The 20,448-nt window shown below is 54.7% G+C and overlaps 1 protein-coding gene across 1 annotated transcript; it reads right to left on the bottom strand.

Moving 5' to 3' along the window:
• mrpl24 (mitochondrial ribosomal protein L24) lies at nucleotides 1-17,418 on the bottom strand. The gene is made up of 6 exons (XM_088905557.1): nucleotides 17,364-17,418; nucleotides 16,425-16,617; nucleotides 15,290-15,385; nucleotides 14,330-14,433; nucleotides 1,728-1,858; nucleotides 1-854 (listed from the first exon to the last, which is right to left on the bottom strand). The coding sequence occupies exons 2-6, from the start codon at nucleotides 16,605-16,607 to the stop codon at nucleotides 718-720; spliced, it is 651 nt and encodes a 216-aa protein (XP_088761683.1). The 5' UTR covers nucleotides 16,608-16,617; nucleotides 17,364-17,418; the 3' UTR covers nucleotides 1-717.
• Nucleotides 17,419-20,448: the final 3,030 nt, after the last annotated feature.

The raw sequence follows: 20,448 nt of genomic DNA, 5'->3' as shown, positions 1-20,448 counted from the left end.
TGTTTTTGAAAGGTTTTTATTGTTGCATGTATATAAAAATGTTAAATAGCACTGTTTCGTGATGAACTGACAAAGAGCATTCAAGACATTAACTAACGGCCTATGGAAAGCGGTCAAGACCTCAACAGAAACCTATATCACTAAACAGACCCTCTGGAGTTCTCAGATTGCTGTCCCATCAAGTCAATATTGCTGGATGTTAATTAGCCGGAGAGCCTGAGAGTGTGGCAGGGAAGCCAGAACAGATGTAAAGCACTGAAGGGCTGGGGCTGCCTGCTTTGACTCCAGAAAATCTGCCCAATGTTACACAAGTGGTGGCAGAACCCCAGTAGCTGTACAGGGTCTTCAGCTCCAGTGCTGGTGGACTGGGAGCCCGTAGGTCTTTTTATGGTGCTGTTCAACTAGCAGCTGAGGAAGACCTAGTACAACAGGTGACCTGTGGCTTTGGCTTGTGATCCAGATCATTAAGCTTAATCAAGAGAGATCTGAAGCAGAATGAAAACTCAGGGCTCTGCAGCCCTGCATGACTGGAGCTGCCCCATCCTCAAATTAAAACCTTGAGAATTTTAAGCCTGCAGGTCGCACTTTCTGAGCCCACCCAACGCCATGTCATCAAGCTCGCACAACTTCCTCCCAGGGGGGAAATCAGCAGAGCGAAGTTACAAGGCTGTTTTCGGAACAAAAAACGGCCCATCAGCTCCTCTCCTGGCTGGGTCTTCAGTACCAGAAGCTCTTTCGTGCGCGCCTGGTCTCCACGATGCCCATCTTCTCCATGACTTCCTCCTCGAAGGTCTTCAGCGATGCAGTGTAGGTCTTCTCCAGTGCGTCTTCCGGGGACGTGTCCTTGGGACCATCTGACAGGAAAAAACAAATTCCCCGCATTTCAGGAACAAACTCACTTTTCATATTTTTTTCTGTGCAAAGTGGGCTCAGCCTTCAATGAAAACATTTCTGTTCATTTCACTATTGTCTATTATGACGCCTGCAACTTACAACCTTCTCCTGTGAGCTCAGACATTACCGATCCTACATATGCCCTGTGCTCCTCCTGTGAGCTCAGACATTACCGATCCTGCATGTGCTCTGTGCTCCTCCTGTGAGCTCAGACATTACCGATCCTGCATGTGCTCTGTGCTCCTCCTGTGAGCTCAGACATTACCGATCCTGCATGTGCTCTGTGCTCCTCCTGTGAGCTCAGACATTACCGATCCTGCATGTGCTCTGTGCTCCTCCTGTGAGCTCAGACATTACCGATCCTGCATGTGCTCTGTGCTCCTCCTGTGAGCTCAGACATTACCGATCCTACATGTGCCCTGTGCTCCTCCTGTGAGCTCAGACATTACCGATCCTGCATGTGCTCTGTGCTCCTCCTGTGAGCTCAGGCATTACCAATCCTGCATGTGCCCTGTGCTCCTCCTGTGAGCTCAGACATTACCGATCCTACATGTGCCCTGTGCTCCTCCTGTGAGCTCAGACATTACCGATCCTACATGTGCCCTGTGCTCCTCCTGATAGCTGTGAGGACAAGAAGCCAGAGAGAAAACACTGCACCATTTGAGTGCGGCTTCAGAAAGCAGGCTTGAGAAAAGGCTTCAGGGAGGACTGGGAGCCATGATCAGGTGTCCTGAGACGACCCGAGGACTGCCCAAAGGTGATTTCAGAATCAGTTATCCCCTACCCAGAGCCCCCTTGTGGCAGCCAGCTCCTTGACCCCAACGGCCTCTCACCATTCCACTGCTCGGGCACGATCCCGTCCCGTCGCTGGACCACCGGTTTGGGGATGAGCCGTCCCGTTCTCAGGGAGACGCGCACTTTCTCGCCCTCCTCCGTGTAGCGCCATTCCACCTCCGTGGGCTTCCTGGTGCGCCAAGTAAGATGCTGATCAATTCAGTTCCAGCCTTATTCTAGCTCAGTCCAATACAACAACCGACATTAGGACAGAGAAGCCAATACATCAGTGTTAGGGAAGAGAAACATTACGCTGTGTAAGAGCGAGACTGCAGTGGGAGATGAGAGATCTCCTCCGTTTGTTACTTTTACACTTGTGCATCTCCCAGATGGCAATAGTGTAAATTCACAGTGGAGGGGGTGAGACACACACTCCATTATGCTCTTAGCCTTCTTTACAACCCTCTGCTTGTAGAGGATATATGAGATTGTCAGGTGTCAGACTATCGGACCTGAGCGCCGCTCAGGTGTCAGACTATCGGACCTGAGCGCCGCTCTCCTGTCAGACTATCAGACCTGAGCACAGCTCTCCTGTCAGACTATCAGACCTGAGCACCACTCTCCTGTCAGACTATCGGACCTGAGCGCCGCTCAGGTGTCAGACTATCGGACCTGAGCGCCGCTCTCCTGTCAGACTATCGGACCTGAGCGCCGCTCAGGTGTCAGACTATCGGACCTGAGCGCCGCTCAGGTGTCAGACTATCAGACCTGAGCACAGCTCTCCTGTCAGACTATCGGACCTGAGCGCCGCTCTCCTGTCAGACTATCGGACCTGAGCGCCGCTCAGGTGTCAGACTATCGGACCTGAGCGCCGCTCAGGTGTCAGACTATCGGACCTGAGCGCCGCTCTCCTGTCAGACTATCGGACCTGAGCGCCGCTCAGGTGTCAGACTATCGGACCTGAGCGCCGCTCAGGTGTCAGACTATCGGACCTGAGCGCCGCTCAGGTGTCAGACTATCAGACCTGAGCACAGCTCTCCTGTCAGACTATCGGACCTGAGCGCCGCTCTCCTGTCAGACTATCGGACCTGAGCGCCGCTCAGGTGTCAGACTATCGGACCTGAGCGCCGCTCAGGTGTCAGACTATCGGACCTGAGCGCCGCTCTCCTGTCAGACTATCAGACCTGAGCACAGCTCTCCTGTCAGACTATCAGACCTGAGCACCACTCTCCTGTCAGACTATCGGACCTGAGCACAGCTCTCCTGTCAGACTATCGGACCTGAGCGCCGCTCAGGTGTCAGACTATCGGACCTGAGCACCGCTCACCTGTCAGACTATCAGACCTGAGCACAGCTCTCCTGTCAGACTATCAGACCTGAGCACCACTCTCCTGTCAGACTATCGGACCTGAGCGCCGCTCAGGTGTCAGACTATCGGACCTGAGCGCCGCTCTCCTGTCAGACTATCAGACCTGAGCACCACTCTCCTGTCAGACTATCAGACCTGAGCACAGCTCTCCTGTCAGACTATCGGACCTGAGCGCCGCTCAGGTGTCAGACTATCGGACCTGAGCGCCGCTCTCCTGTCAGACTATCAGACCTGAGCACCACTCTCCTGTCAGACTATCGGACCTGAGCGCCGCTCTCCTGTCAGACTATCAGACCTGAGCACCACTCTCCTGTCAGACTATCGGACCTGAGCACCACTCTCCTGTCAGACTATCGGACCTGAGCGCCGCTCAGGTGTCAGACTATCGGACCTGAGCGCCGCTCTCCTGTCAGACTATCGGACCTGAGCACCACTCTCCTGTCAGACTATCGGACCTGAGCGCCGCTCAGGTGTCAGACTATCGGACCTGAGCGCCGCTCACCTGTCAGACTATCGGACCTGAGCGCCGCTCAGGTGTCAGACTATCGGACCTGAGCGCCGCTCTCCTGTCAGACTATCGGACCTGAGCGCCGCTCACCTGTCAGACTATCGGACCTGAGCGCCGCTCAGGTGTCAGACTATCGGACCTGAGCGCCGCTCTCCTGTCAGACTATCAGACCTGAGCGCCGCTCAGGTGTCAGACTATCGGACCTGAGCGCCGCTCAGGTGTCAGACTATCAGACCTGAGCACCGCTCTCCTGTCAGACTATCGGACCTGAGCACCGCTCTCGTGTCAGACTATCGGACCTGAGCGCCGCTCAGGTGTCAGACTATCGGACCTGAGCGCCGCTCTCCTGTCAGACTATCGGACCTGAGCGCCGCTCAGGTGTCAGACTATCGGACCTGAGCGCCGCTCTCCTGTCAGACTATCGGACCTGAGCGCCGCTCAGGTGTCAGACTATCGGACCTGAGCGCCGCTCAGGTGTCAGACTATCGGACCTGAGCGCCGCTCAGGTGTCAGACTATCAGACCTGAGCACAGCTCTCCTGTCAGACTATCAGACCTGAGCGCCGCTCAGGTGTCAGACTATCGGACCTGAGCGCCGCTCTCCTGTCAGACTATCGGACCTGAGCGCCGCTCAGGTGTCAGACTATCGGACCTGAGCGCCGCTCAGGTGTCAGACTATCGGACCTGAGCACCGCTCACCTGTCAGACTATCAGACCTGAGCACAGCTCTCCTGTCAGACTATCAGACCTGAGCGCCGCTCTCGTGTCAGACTATCGGACCTGAGCGCCGCTCAGGTGTCAGACTATCGGACCTGAGCGCCGCTCAGGTGTCAGACTATCGGACCTGAGCGCCGCTCTCCTGTCAGACTATCAGACCTGAGCGCCACTCTCCTGTCAGACTATCGGACCTGAGCACCACTCTCCTGTCAGACTATCGGACCTGAGCGCCGCTCAGGTGTCAGACTATCGGACCTGAGCGCCGCTCAGGTGTCAGACTATCGGACCTGAGCGCCGCTCTCCTGTCAGACTATCGGACCTGAGCACCACTCTCCTGTCAGACTATCGGACCTGAGCGCCGCTCAGGTGTCAGACTATCGGACCTGAGCGCCGCTCACCTGTCAGACTATCGGACCTGAGCGCCGCTCAGGTGTCAGACTATCGGACCTGAGCGCCGCTCTCCTGTCAGACTATCGGACCTGAGCGCCGCTCACCTGTCAGACTATCGGACCTGAGCGCCGCTCAGGTGTCAGACTATCGGACCTGAGCGCCGCTCTCCTGTCAGACTATCAGACCTGAGCGCCGCTCAGGTGTCAGACTATCGGACCTGAGCGCCGCTCAGGTGTCAGACTATCAGACCTGAGCACCGCTCTCCTGTCAGACTATCGGACCTGAGCACCGCTCTCGTGTCAGACTATCGGACCTGAGCGCCGCTCAGGTGTCAGACTATCGGACCTGAGCGCCGCTCTCCTGTCAGACTATCGGACCTGAGCGCCGCTCAGGTGTCAGACTATCAGACCTGAGCGCCGCTCTCCTGTCAGACTATCGGACCTGAGCGCCGCTCTCCTGTCAGACTATCGGACCTGAGCGCCGCTCAGGTGTCAGACTATCGGACCTGAGCGCCGCTCTCCTGTCAGACTATCGGACCTGAGCGCCGCTCAGGTGTCAGACTATCGGACCTGAGCGCCGCTCAGGTGTCAGACTATCGGACCTGAGCGCCGCTCAGGTGTCAGACTATCAGACCTGAGCACAGCTCTCCTGTCAGACTATCAGACCTGAGCGCCGCTCAGGTGTCAGACTATCGGACCTGAGCGCCGCTCTCCTGTCAGACTATCGGACCTGAGCGCCGCTCAGGTGTCAGACTATCGGACCTGAGCGCCGCTCAGGTGTCAGACTATCGGACCTGAGCGCCGCTCACCTGTCAGACTATCAGACCTGAGCACAGCTCTCCTGTCAGACTATCAGACCTGAGCACCGCTCTCGTGTCAGACTATCGGACCTGAGCGCCGCTCAGGTGTCAGACTATCGGACCTGAGCGCCGCTCTCCTGTCAGACTATCAGACCTGAGCACCACTCTCCTGTCAGACTATCGGACCTGAGCGCCACTCTCCTGTCAGACTATCGGACCTGAGCGCCGCTCAGGTGTCAGACTATCGGACCTGAGCGCCGCTCTCCTGTCAGACTATCGGACCTGAGCACCACTCTCCTGTCAGACTATCGGACCTGAGCGCCGCTCAGGTGTCAGACTATCGGACCTGAGCGCCGCTCACCTGTCAGACTATCGGACCTGAGCGCCGCTCAGGTGTCAGACTATCGGACCTGAGCGCCGCTCTCCTGTCAGACTATCGGACCTGAGCGCCGCTCACCTGTCAGACTATCGGACCTGAGCGCCGCTCAGGTGTCAGACTATCGGACCTGAGCGCCGCTCTCCTGTCAGACTATCAGACCTGAGCGCCGCTCAGGTGTCAGACTATCGGACCTGAGCGCCGCTCTCCTGTCAGACTATCGGACCTGAGCGCCGCTCAGGTGTCAGACTATCGGACCTGAGCGCCGCTCTCCTGTCAGACTATCGGACCTGAGCGCCGCTCACCTGTCAGACTATCGGACCTGTGTCAGACTATCGGACCTGAGCGCCGCTCAGGTGTCAGACTATCAGACCTGAGCGCCGCTCTCCTGTCAGACTATCGGACCTGAGCACCGCTCACCTGTCAGACTATCAGACCTGAGCACAGCTCTCCTGTCAGACTATCAGACCTGAGCACCGCTCTCGTGTCAGACTATCGGACCTGAGCGCCGCTCAGGTGTCAGACTATCGGACCTGAGCGCCGCTCTCCTGTCAGACTATCAGACCTGAGCACCACTCTCCTGTCAGACTATCGGACCTGAGCGCCACTCTCCTGTCAGACTATCGGACCTGAGCGCCGCTCTCCTGTCAGACTATCAGACCTGAGCACAGCTCTCCTGTCAGACTATCAGACCTGAGCACCACTCTCCTGTCAGACTATCGGACCTGAGCGCCGCTCAGGTGTCAGACTATCGGACCTGAGCGCCGCTCTCCTGTCAGACTATCGGACCTGAGCGCCGCTCAGGTGTCAGACTATCGGACCTGAGCGCCGCTCAGGTGTCAGACTATCAGACCTGAGCACAGCTCTCCTGTCAGACTATCGGACCTGAGCGCCGCTCTCCTGTCAGACTATCGGACCTGAGCGCCGCTCAGGTGTCAGACTATCGGACCTGAGCGCCGCTCAGGTGTCAGACTATCGGACCTGAGCGCCGCTCTCCTGTCAGACTATCGGACCTGAGCGCCGCTCAGGTGTCAGACTATCGGACCTGAGCGCCGCTCAGGTGTCAGACTATCGGACCTGAGCGCCGCTCAGGTGTCAGACTATCAGACCTGAGCACAGCTCTCCTGTCAGACTATCGGACCTGAGCGCCGCTCTCCTGTCAGACTATCGGACCTGAGCGCCGCTCAGGTGTCAGACTATCGGACCTGAGCGCCGCTCAGGTGTCAGACTATCGGACCTGAGCGCCGCTCAGGTGTCAGACTATCGGACCTGAGCGCCGCTCTCCTGTCAGACTATCAGACCTGAGCACAGCTCTCCTGTCAGACTATCAGACCTGAGCACCACTCTCCTGTCAGACTATCGGACCTGAGCACAGCTCTCCTGTCAGACTATCGGACCTGAGCGCCGCTCAGGTGTCAGACTATCGGACCTGAGCACCGCTCACCTGTCAGACTATCAGACCTGAGCACAGCTCTCCTGTCAGACTATCAGACCTGAGCACCACTCTCCTGTCAGACTATCGGACCTGAGCGCCGCTCAGGTGTCAGACTATCGGACCTGAGCGCCGCTCTCCTGTCAGACTATCAGACCTGAGCACCACTCTCCTGTCAGACTATCAGACCTGAGCACAGCTCTCCTGTCAGACTATCGGACCTGAGCGCCGCTCAGGTGTCAGACTATCGGACCTGAGCGCCGCTCTCCTGTCAGACTATCAGACCTGAGCACCACTCTCCTGTCAGACTATCGGACCTGAGCGCCGCTCTCCTGTCAGACTATCAGACCTGAGCACCACTCTCCTGTCAGACTATCGGACCTGAGCACCACTCTCCTGTCAGACTATCGGACCTGAGCGCCGCTCAGGTGTCAGACTATCGGACCTGAGCGCCGCTCAGGTGTCAGACTATCGGACCTGAGCGCCGCTCTCCTGTCAGACTATCGGACCTGAGCACCACTCTCCTGTCAGACTATCGGACCTGAGCGCCGCTCAGGTGTCAGACTATCGGACCTGAGCGCCGCTCACCTGTCAGACTATCGGACCTGAGCGCCGCTCAGGTGTCAGACTATCGGACCTGAGCGCCGCTCTCCTGTCAGACTATCGGACCTGAGCGCCGCTCACCTGTCAGACTATCGGACCTGAGCGCCGCTCAGGTGTCAGACTATCGGACCTGAGCGCCGCTCTCCTGTCAGACTATCAGACCTGAGCGCCGCTCAGGTGTCAGACTATCGGACCTGAGCGCCGCTCAGGTGTCAGACTATCAGACCTGAGCACCGCTCTCCTGTCAGACTATCGGACCTGAGCACCGCTCTCGTGTCAGACTATCGGACCTGAGCGCCGCTCAGGTGTCAGACTATCGGACCTGAGCGCCGCTCTCCTGTCAGACTATCGGACCTGAGCGCCGCTCAGGTGTCAGACTATCGGACCTGAGCGCCGCTCTCCTGTCAGACTATCGGACCTGAGCGCCGCTCAGGTGTCAGACTATCGGACCTGAGCGCCGCTCAGGTGTCAGACTATCGGACCTGAGCGCCGCTCAGGTGTCAGACTATCAGACCTGAGCACAGCTCTCCTGTCAGACTATCAGACCTGAGCGCCGCTCAGGTGTCAGACTATCGGACCTGAGCGCCGCTCTCCTGTCAGACTATCGGACCTGAGCGCCGCTCAGGTGTCAGACTATCGGACCTGAGCGCCGCTCAGGTGTCAGACTATCGGACCTGAGCACCGCTCACCTGTCAGACTATCAGACCTGAGCACAGCTCTCCTGTCAGACTATCAGACCTGAGCGCCGCTCTCGTGTCAGACTATCGGACCTGAGCGCCGCTCAGGTGTCAGACTATCGGACCTGAGCGCCGCTCAGGTGTCAGACTATCGGACCTGAGCGCCGCTCTCCTGTCAGACTATCAGACCTGAGCGCCACTCTCCTGTCAGACTATCGGACCTGAGCACCACTCTCCTGTCAGACTATCGGACCTGAGCGCCGCTCAGGTGTCAGACTATCGGACCTGAGCGCCGCTCAGGTGTCAGACTATCGGACCTGAGCGCCGCTCTCCTGTCAGACTATCGGACCTGAGCACCACTCTCCTGTCAGACTATCGGACCTGAGCGCCGCTCAGGTGTCAGACTATCGGACCTGAGCGCCGCTCACCTGTCAGACTATCGGACCTGAGCGCCGCTCAGGTGTCAGACTATCGGACCTGAGCGCCGCTCTCCTGTCAGACTATCGGACCTGAGCGCCGCTCACCTGTCAGACTATCGGACCTGAGCGCCGCTCAGGTGTCAGACTATCGGACCTGAGCGCCGCTCTCCTGTCAGACTATCAGACCTGAGCGCCGCTCAGGTGTCAGACTATCGGACCTGAGCGCCGCTCAGGTGTCAGACTATCAGACCTGAGCACCGCTCTCCTGTCAGACTATCGGACCTGAGCACCGCTCTCGTGTCAGACTATCGGACCTGAGCGCCGCTCAGGTGTCAGACTATCGGACCTGAGCGCCGCTCTCCTGTCAGACTATCGGACCTGAGCGCCGCTCAGGTGTCAGACTATCAGACCTGAGCGCCGCTCTCCTGTCAGACTATCGGACCTGAGCGCCGCTCTCCTGTCAGACTATCGGACCTGAGCGCCGCTCAGGTGTCAGACTATCGGACCTGAGCGCCGCTCTCCTGTCAGACTATCGGACCTGAGCGCCGCTCAGGTGTCAGACTATCGGACCTGAGCGCCGCTCAGGTGTCAGACTATCAGACCTGAGCACAGCTCTCCTGTCAGACTATCAGACCTGAGCGCCGCTCAGGTGTCAGACTATCGGACCTGAGCGCCGCTCTCCTGTCAGACTATCGGACCTGAGCGCCGCTCAGGTGTCAGACTATCGGACCTGAGCGCCGCTCAGGTGTCAGACTATCGGACCTGAGCGCCGCTCACCTGTCAGACTATCAGACCTGAGCACAGCTCTCCTGTCAGACTATCAGACCTGAGCACCGCTCTCGTGTCAGACTATCGGACCTGAGCGCCGCTCAGGTGTCAGACTATCGGACCTGAGCGCCGCTCTCCTGTCAGACTATCAGACCTGAGCACCACTCTCCTGTCAGACTATCGGACCTGAGCGCCACTCTCCTGTCAGACTATCGGACCTGAGCGCCGCTCAGGTGTCAGACTATCGGACCTGAGCGCCGCTCTCCTGTCAGACTATCGGACCTGAGCACCACTCTCCTGTCAGACTATCGGACCTGAGCGCCGCTCAGGTGTCAGACTATCGGACCTGAGCGCCGCTCACCTGTCAGACTATCGGACCTGAGCGCCGCTCAGGTGTCAGACTATCGGACCTGAGCGCCGCTCTCCTGTCAGACTATCGGACCTGAGCGCCGCTCACCTGTCAGACTATCGGACCTGAGCGCCGCTCAGGTGTCAGACTATCGGACCTGAGCGCCGCTCTCCTGTCAGACTATCAGACCTGAGCGCCGCTCAGGTGTCAGACTATCGGACCTGAGCGCCGCTCTCCTGTCAGACTATCGGACCTGAGCGCCGCTCTCCTGTCAGACTATCGGACCTGAGCGCCGCTCAGGTGTCAGACTATCGGACCTGAGCGCCGCTCTCCTGTCAGACTATCGGACCTGAGCGCCGCTCACCTGTCAGACTATCGGACCTGTGTCAGACTATCGGACCTGAGCGCCGCTCAGGTGTCAGACTATCAGACCTGAGCGCCGCTCTCCTGTCAGACTATCGGACCTGAGCACCGCTCACCTGTCAGACTATCAGACCTGAGCACAGCTCTCCTGTCAGACTATCAGACCTGAGCACCGCTCTCGTGTCAGACTATCGGACCTGAGCGCCGCTCAGGTGTCAGACTATCGGACCTGAGCGCCGCTCTCCTGTCAGACTATCAGACCTGAGCACCACTCTCCTGTCAGACTATCGGACCTGAGCGCCACTCTCCTGTCAGACTATCGGACCTGAGCGCCGCTCAGGTGTCAGACTATCGGACCTGAGCGCCGCTCTCCTGTCAGACTATCGGACCTGAGCACCACTCTCCTGTCAGACTATCGGACCTGAGCGCCGCTCAGGTGTCAGACTATCGGACCTGAGCGCCGCTCACCTGTCAGACTATCGGACCTGAGCGCCGCTCAGGTGTCAGACTATCGGACCTGAGCGCCGCTCTCCTGTCAGACTATCGGACCTGAGCGCCGCTCACCTGTCAGACTATCGGACCTGAGCGCCGCTCAGGTGTCAGACTATCGGACCTGAGCGCCGCTCTCCTGTCAGACTATCAGACCTGAGCGCCGCTCAGGTGTCAGACTATCGGACCTGAGCGCCGCTCTCCTGTCAGACTATCGGACCTGAGCGCCGCTCTCCTGTCAGACTATCGGACCTGAGCGCCGCTCAGGTGTCAGACTATCGGACCTGAGCGCCGCTCTCCTGTCAGACTATCGGACCTGAGCGCCGCTCACCTGTCAGACTATCGGACCTGAGCACCGCTCTCCTGTCAGACTATCAGACCTGAGCACCGCTCTCCTGTCAGACTATCGGACCTGAGCGCCGCTCACCTGTCAGACTATCAGACCTGAGCACCACTCTCCTGTCAGACTATCAGACCTGAGCACCGCTCTCCTGTCAGACTATCAGACCTGAGCACCGCTCACCTGTCAGACTACCAGACCTGAGCGCCGCTCACCTGTCAGACTATCAGACCTGAGCACCGCTCACCTGTCAGACTATCAGACCTGAGCACAGCTCTCCTGTCAGACTATCAGACCTGAGCGCCGCTCTCCTGTCAGACTATCGGACCTGAGCACCGCTCTCCTGTCAGACTATCAGACCTGAGCACCACTCTCCTGTCAGACTATCAGACCTGAGCGCCGCTCTCCTGTCAGACTATCGGACCTGAGCGCCGCTCTCCTGTCAGACTATCGGACCTGAGCGCCGCTCACCTGTCAGACTATCGGACCTGAGCGCCACTCACCTGTCAGACTATCGGACCTGAGCGCCGCTCTCCTGTCAGACTATCAGACCTGAGCACCGCTCTCCTGTCAGACTATCGGACCTGAGCGCCGCTCTCCTGTCAGACTATCGGACCTGAGCACCGCTCTCCTGTCAGACTATCAGACCTGAGCACCGCTCTCCTGTCAGACTACCAGACCTGAGCACCGCTCACCTGTCAGACTACCAGACCTGAGCGCCGCTCTCCTGTCAGACTATCGGACCTGAGCGCCGCTCTCCTGTCAGACTATCAGACCTGAGCGCCGCTCTCCTGTCAGACTATCGGACCTGAGCACCGCTCTCCTGTCAGACTATCGGACCTGAGCGCCGCTCTCCTGTCAGACTATCGGACCTGAGCGCCACTCAGGTGTCAGACTATCGGACCTGAGCGCCGCTCTCCTGTCAGACTATCGGACCTGAGCGCCGCTCTCCTGTCAGACTATCAGACCTGAGCGCCGCTCTCCTGTCAGACTATCGGACCTGAGCGCCGCTCAGGTGTCAGACTATCGGACCTGAGCACCACTCACCTGTCAGACTATCGGACCTGAGCGCCGCTCTCCTGTCAGACTATCGGACCTGAGCGCCGCTCAGGTGTCAGACTATCGGACCTGAGCGCCGCTCTCCTGTCAGACTATCAGACCTGAGCGCCGCTCTCCTGTCAGACTATCGGACCTGAGCACCGCTCACCTGTCAGACTATCAGACCTGAGCACAGCTCTCCTGTCAGACTATCAGACCTGAGCGCCGCTCTCCTGTCAGACTATCAGACCTGAGCACCGCTCTCCTGTCAGACTATCGGACCTGAGCGCCGCTCACCTGTCAGACTATCAGACCTGAGCACCACTCTCCTGTCAGACTATCAGACCTGAGCACCGCTCTCCTGTCAGACTATCAGACCTGAGCACCGCTCACCTGTCAGACTACCAGACCTGAGCGCCGCTCACCTGTCAGACTACCAGACCTGAGCGCCGCTCACCTGTCAGACTATCAGACCTGAGCACCGCTCTCCTGTCAGACTACCAGACCTGAGCACCGCTCTCCTGTCAGACTATCGGACCTGAGCGCCGCTCACCTGTCAGACTATCAGACCTGAGCACCGCTCACCTGTCAGACTATCAGACCTGAGCACAGCTCTCCTGTCAGACTATCAGACCTGAGCGCCGCTCTCCTGTCAGACTATCGGACCTGAGCACCGCTCTCCTGTCAGACTATCAGACCTGAGCACCACTCTCCTGTCAGACTATCAGACCTGAGCGCCGCTCTCCTGTCAGACTATCGGACCTGAGCGCCGCTCTCCTGTCAGACTATCAGACCTGAGCGCCACTCAGGTGTCAGACTATCGGACCTGAGCGCCGCTCTCCTGTCAGACTATCGGACCTGAGCGCCGCTCACCTGTCAGACTATCGGACCTGAGCGCCACTCAGGTGTCAGACTATCGGACCTGAGCGCCGCTCTCCTGTCAGACTATCAGACCTGAGCACCGCTCTCGTGTCAGACTATCGGACCTGAGCGCCGCTCTCCTGTCAGACTATCGGACCTGAGCGCCGCTCTCCTGTCAGACTATCGGACCTGAGCGCCGCTCAGGTGTCAGACTATCGGACCTGAGCGCCGCTCTCCTGTCAGACTATCGGACCTGAGCGCCGCTCAGGTGTCAGACTATCGGACCTGAGCGCCGCTCTCCTGTCAGACTATCGGACCTGAGCGCCGCTCAGGTGTCAGACTATCGGACCTGAGCACCGCTCTCCTGTCAGACTTTCAGACCTGAGCACAGCTCTCCTGTCAGACTATCAGACCTGAGCACCGCTCTCCTGTCAGACTATCGGACCTGAGCACCGCTCTCCTGTCAGACTATCGGACCTGAGCGCCGCTCAGGTGTCAGACTATCGGACCTGAGCGCCGCTCAGGTGTCAGACTATCAGACCTGAGCACCACTCTCCTGTCAGACTATCGGACCTGAGCGCCGCTCAGGTGTCAGACTATCGGACCTGAGCGCCGCTCAGGTGTCAGACTATCAGACCTGAGCGCCGCTCTCCTGTCAGACTATCAGACCTGAGCACCGCTCTCGTGTCAGACTATCGGACCTGAGCGCCGCTCTCCTGTCAGACTATCGGACCTGAGCGCCGCTCTCCTGTCAGACTATCGGACCTGAGCGCCGCTCAGGTGTCAGACTATCGGACCTGAGCGCCGCTCACCTGTCAGACTATCGGACCTGAGCACCGCTCTCCTGTCAGACTATCAGACCTGAGCACCGCTCTCCTGTCAGACTATCGGACCTGAGCGCCGCTCTCCTGTCAGACTATCGGACCTGAGCGCCGCTCAGGTGTCAGACTATCGGACCTGAGCGCCGCTCACCTGTCAGACTATCGGACCTGAGCACCGCTCTCCTGTCAGACTATCAGACCTGAGCGCCGCTCAGGTGTCAGACTATCGGACCTGAGCGCCGCTCTCCTGTCAGACTATCGGACCTGAGCGCCGCTCACCTGTCAGACTATCGGACCTGAGCACCGCTCTCCTGTCAGACTATCAGACCTGAGCACCGCTCACCTGTCAGATGGGTCCACGAGGGCGATGTCCTTGAGCAGCAGGGGGGCCTCGCTGGCGATGTACATGCCCCGGTAGTCCTCTGTCTTTCCGATGTAGCGGTAGTGCTGCCAACAGGATGACAAAGGCCAGTCACCAACCAGGGCCACCTGTGTCCACCTGGTTACCGGAGGTGCCCTGGGCTGCCCACTGGGGGCCCAAATTACCGTACCCTCCGAGGAACCCTTAAACTCACCCGGTTCTTGAGAATGTCGGGGTGACCCTGCTAGAGTTAACGACCCACAACCCAGGACCGAACCAGTTTCCAAGGGTCCAATCCTTTGCCTAAGTGAGCTAGCTGAGACTCCGCCTGCTGATAATCCTGGACAATAAAGGTTCCCAAGCTCCCAGTCAGCTCAACAAACAAAGTCCGAGGCAACACGCAGACGGATACTATAAAGGTCCAAGCCAGGGGAAGGCAAATATGCACTCTTAACGTCTGTTCCACTAGCACTGTGGTTCCCAGTCCTGGGCCTGGTGACCCCCACGCACCTGCTGGGGTTTGTTCCAGCCGAGCCCTCAGTGACACAGTCAGACCCTTCATCGGTTTCAGGAGATTAAGATTCATATGAACTGTTTGTTCCCAGCATGTTGGAGTTTTAACTCTTGCATCAATAAAATCCCAAAGTTGTGACCAGAAACAAGAGGCAAATATTCCATTTAAGCAGCTTAGATCAATGAAGGCTTCAGTGATCTAATGAAGGCTGGGCTGGAATGAAGACCAGCAGATGCCTGGGTCACCAGGACCAGAACTGGGAAACAATGTGCTCCCAGGAGTCTGATCCTACCATCAATCACTCGACTGATCCTCATTCCTGAGAGCAACAGGACCAGAAGAACGGACACAGTGTGGGCCGTTCGCGTGCGGATCAGGAACGAGACTGGTTCCGCCCGGTCCTTCCACATGGCCGCCGGCGCCCTTACCGTGTTGAGTCCCTCCAGGATGACCCAGTTCCGCGCCCGGATCACCTGGCTGACCTTTCCCTGCTTCCCGCTGTCCTTCCCAGACAGGATCTCCACCTGGCCGAAGGAGGAGTGGGTCAGATCAGAATTCGAATCTCAGAGCTCAAACTCCTCACAATGCAAACAGAGAAATGAAAGTGGCCTTTGAATGAAATGCCAGTGAAATTCTATCGCTTCTGCCACCTCCTTGTCCACAAGGGCCTGCAGGAGAAGACGTTGCGTAGCACTGAGTGCAGAGCAGCTATGCTGGGACTGGAACAATCATACCCAAGATTTGCAAACCCGGCCCTGAAAAAGCCACATCATAGCCCCCCGCTGCGATCGAGAGTAGAGCAGTGACAGAGCTGAAGTCATACAGAAACACCCCTGGATCAAGCAGATCATTTTTGCAAGACAACAACAAAAAAAAGTTAATCAGAACCATGATACTCTGCAGACGGACTCAAGCAAACTCTCGTCTTTGGTGGGAAGACAAGAAGGTGCGTTATTAAAATAGAAAACGAGGATGAGGTTTTGATTTCAGTGGTTAATGGAGGTGTACTCAGTTTTTTAACAGGAACAATCTTAAGAGAGCTTTAAGCCCTTTTTTTCTATCTATTGGTAGATTGCGCTCGAAGTGTCACCCAACATCACAAGCTAAGGAAACGAAGAGAGTTTGGAACCAGTCACTCAGGGCTTATAGGAATGTCCTCCACCGACGGGCTAAAGGAACTGAACCTCTTCGGTCTTGAGCAGAGAGGAGCAAGAGGAAACACGATACTAGATTTCCAAATCCTCCACGGTCACTGACAAAGTCAACCCACCGGACGTCCTCAGGCAGAACAGTTAAACACAAACCAGAGGACACAAGCAGTAACTGTGTGGAAGTGCATTTAAAACTGAGAACAGGAGGCCCCTTGTTTACACAAAGAGTGGTGGGAGCATGGAACAGTCTCCCCAGCCATGCGGTTGCAGACGATGCCCTGGTTTCTTTCAAGAAACGGCCGGATGAGATCCTGGTGATCTATTAACACTAACGACCGAATAAGACTTGATGGGCTGAACGACAGCCCCGTTTCCCAGCATCCCCAGCTCCCATGCCAGCCGGCGTGCCCACCGTGTCTCCCTTGAAGACGTGCCAGTCCTCGGGGGCGATGGGCTCCACCGCTACCCTCCTCCTCTTCTTGCCCGGCGGGTTCTGCCTCTGGGCGTTGATGGTCCAGGGCCGGTTGGTGCCGTAGCGGTACCCCGGGGGCACCTTGATGCGGGCAGCCATGGCGAGCAAAGCTGTCAGTCGCATGGTGTCGGGACTGAAGGACGACAAATACCAGGTCAGGGAGCCCGGCAGAGTCCGATCAGAACCCTGACTCCTGGATTTTGATCATACCGTCCCAGAGAGCCTGCAGATTCCCCATTATCGAGCTACAACGCAATAACTCTCTAGGACTGAAGAACTGCAGGTATAGTGCAACACTTTACATGAGACACACACAAAAAATGCGATTAACCTTGTCTGCGCATACTACTGGATGATAAGCAAAGAAAACATAACAATCGCTATATGCATCGCTGTATGAGCACATAACGTAGACGGAGTTAAGTATTTAGACAGGAGTATTAAGTAGAATCACAACTTATTGGGAAAAGATAGATTCTGTGCTTTTCTCAATCAGGTTATGTATAATTAAGGTGTTTAATTTGTTGTATATAAACGCAGCCATTGTTTAAACAACGCTTGATTTTTACAGACTGAACTAACAGTTTAACTATGTCTGTTTTTTATGCTGTACGTTATCGGGCGAATTGGCCACTTCTTTTACATCGCAGCATTTAAAACGTAGCTGTGAAATGTGACTTTTCTATCCCTCTTTAAAACTGGTCACATCTAAAAATGGGGCAAAAAACAGCATCAAAGTCCATTTTTGATGTGACACTGAAACAACTTCGACTTAGATTTTAAAAATCATAGATTTTCACCGGATCAATTATTAAAAACCAGTTATTAACAAACATACAGTTTGATCATGCATTAAAGCCTCATTTTAAGTGAAATTACCTCTTCCTCAAGGTGCTCCGCGGCGCATGCAGCACCACATGAACCTTCACCTGTGACCTTTCGTAACCTTCATGACAACCGTGATAAACAGGTTATTTCATTTTAAGCCAAGAGACAATGACAGTTAAATAATCCTGCAAGTATCTTTAACCCAGACATATCTGTCAGTTTTTTAAAAAAAGTTTCTCATTCAAAACGAATTTACTTTCGATCCGATTCCCGGTGCGCCCTGGGAAATGTTGTTTAAATTCGCGTAGCTTCTGAAAGAGCGACTACTACTACTAATAAAGTAATACTGATAATAATAATAATAATAATAATAATAATAATAACAATATTAATAATAATAAAAAGAGATATAGCTTTTCTAAAGCATACGGCACAGTGGTGCCCTTGAAACGACATTAGATGTACGGTGCATTCTGGGACTTGAAGTTTTTCGTAGCTGTGTAGCTCCAGACAAGATGTGGTTGACTCATAAAGACTACAAAAGTCAACAGGCCAACCCGCCTTCATGTGGCCATTTTATGTAACCTACACGCGTTTTATATAGCAAACGAGGAGAAAGATGCGCGCCTTAGTGTGTTTTTCTCCACAAATAGCAATCATAGGAATTTTATTGTGAATTTTGGCCTTCAGGCAGCTGAGATTTGATACAAAAGACAGGTTATATCAAGTTAAATCTGAATATTTTTTCTCTGTTTTAAATTTTCAAAGGCAGTAATAGTCATTGACTTCTTGGCTTAGGATGGCATAGCATAGATTGATTCTATCAAACACAATCTCTTGTTGTTCTTAGCTTTCATTGAAACAAGTTGATTAGGCTAAATGAACAACTCTTTAATTGAAATGTTCTTAGCAAAAATGCTGGCCAGAAAAAAAACTAACTCTACTAATCATGGCAAGTAAATAAAGGTCACAAGCAAGATGAAGCCATTTGGCTCTTGTAACCAGTTTGAACTGTGACCACAACTCCCACACAGTCAGCTGCTCTGATTCACTGAGCAAAGCGTTTGCAATTTGAGCAACTGGTCCCATGAAAACACTAACCAGCTTTGCAACTGTAACAGGAAGTCCAGCTTGTGTCTGCACATGAACAGTGATAATAGACAAAGCACTGTTCTCAAAACTATAGTCAAGCAACAACTGCACAAGGTTGAAACCTGTTTTTTTTATAGGAGTAGGAATGTTTAACCCCAGTGTCCTTCATAAATTTTCATAAATTGTACAGCCTGGACTCCAATATTTTAACTGGTGCAGCAATTTCTCACTCCTCCACCCGATCTGCTGGGCTTCCTACGCGAAATAAACACCAGGAGACACAGCGCCCCCTCCAGGGTCAGGAGTCAGTATCAGTGGCTTTACTTAACATTGGGTCTTGCTTCATGTACTTTAGTAACCTCTCAGTCCTGCACCAAGTTTGCTCTGAATGCTGAATTTTCCAGGTTAAATCAAAGAAAAGCCACTGAAATCTGAACAGGCAAAAACTCAAACAAGAGGAAGTATGTTGGTGGGACAAGCTAGATGACGTCCTTCACCAGTGTTTAGGTGCGCTACACTAATTCATGTCCCCCTCTGCACTTCCTGCCTAATAGTTGGAAAAACTTTATTTACTTTTCAGCCACAAAAACAAAAAAGCCAGGGAGCAAGAATGACAGTCAAGACAAAAAAAAAGCACAGAGAGTTGTTTTTTAATAAACAGGTTTATTGTTCTAACCAACTGGATTGAAAGCTACATCATGAGAACTAATCTGAAAGCAAAGTGGAGCGTCTTTCTGCGCAGAGACAAAGAAGCCACCTTTTCCACGTCTCGACCCTCTTTCCTCACTTGTCATCCAGAAACGACCACTGGGTGGCTGGCAGGGCAACAGGGGAAGGGAGAAAAAGATGGGAGAGACGGAGATGGTCTCTGTTGGCTATACAAAATACATCTCTACTGAGTAGTAGGGAAAAAAAAAAGACTTAAAAAAAATCTACAAAAAGTCACCACCCTCAATCAAAAGGGTCATACAGAACAGATCTGTGTGTGTTGAGATTCAGATCAAGAAAGGACAGTGGATCTGCAGAACCACCCCCAAAACACTCTGCAGCCTCAGCAAAGAGATCCACACAGAAGAATTCCGGGGCGTCAAAAACAAATCTGCCCACCTTCCAAACTTTTTCCCTAAAAATCCGTGACAATCTATTAAGCAGTGCATTCCGGTGTCCAGACTGCTTTAGCCTCGGCTCGGTACGCGCATCAGGAAATTTAAATAATACAGCAAGAAAAAAAAACTTCTACTTTTCCAGGTCTTGCACTAAAATTCCAGAATATATACATACGGTTCTTTAAAGTTGTACGTCTCTTTGCTAGGTGAGATACAGACCAGCCGAAAAGAAAATGTTTTCTTTATTTGACCAAGACGTGAGATGGGATACATTTCGCCCAGAGGCACGAATACACCAAACATCAGGGGATCGATTATGTGGCACCACATCAGAGCTGTGGTCGCCTTAAAGGTCCTGGAGAACCCCAAATTAATTCAGCCAATTGTTCAGTTAGGACAGCTGTGGTCTTTAACAGCTGGAGGGTATTCAGAAAACTGGTCCACATGATCTATTACTTTAAAACCGATTCCTTAATAACGGTTTTTGTGTCACACGCCTTTAGAGAGCGATTTTTAACAGTGATCTATGACCGGGCCAGACTAGAGCTTGCCAGAAATCTCCCTTCGAAGCTGCAGAACTGGGTAGGGAGCTGAAAAGCACTCTGCAGTCACCTATGCCCTAGGAGGTTGTCAACCCTACTCCTCAAGAGTCCATCTCTTCTGGTTCCAACTGATCTCTTAATAAGACTGTCTGAGCCCCCCAACTCAACTGGCTGATGTCCTGTTTTTAACCGATTTCCACACTCTAGTCTCTGCTGAACTGTTCTGAACTGAACTGCTACCCAACAACAGAGTTTCCAAAATCACCTCTGTCCACCCTGTCTTCAGATAGTTTATCGAGTGGTCTCTGCCCTGTTGTTTCGGGGCAGTAGACTATTAAAAATGATGACCAGGGGCAGGGAGTCTTCATCTGCAGAGGTGCAATTTCCTTATTTCCA

The sequence above is a fragment of the Atractosteus spatula genome, chromosome 25 (assembly GCF_055471065.1).
Source record: "Atractosteus spatula isolate fAtrSpa1 chromosome 25, fAtrSpa1.hap1, whole genome shotgun sequence".
NCBI lineage: Eukaryota > Metazoa > Chordata > Actinopteri > Semionotiformes > Lepisosteidae > Atractosteus > Atractosteus spatula.
The sequence above is the reverse complement of the archived record's forward strand: the minus strand, read 5'-3'. Positions and strand labels throughout refer to the sequence as shown.

Excerpts from the sequence above, each read along its gene's own strand:
- mrpl24 (XM_088905557.1), bottom strand. The coding sequence starts at position 16,607 with ATGCGACTGACAGCTTTGCTCGCCATGGCTGCCCGCATCAAGGTGCCC. Across the intron at positions 15,386-16,424 it reads ACGTCTTCAAGGGAGACACG|GTGGAGATCCTGTCTGGGAA; the intron begins GTGGGCACGCCG and ends TCCTTCGGCCAG. Across the intron at positions 14,434-15,289 it reads TCCTGGAGGGACTCAACACG|CACTACCGCTACATCGGAAA; the intron begins GTAAGGGCGCCG and ends TCCTGTTGGCAG.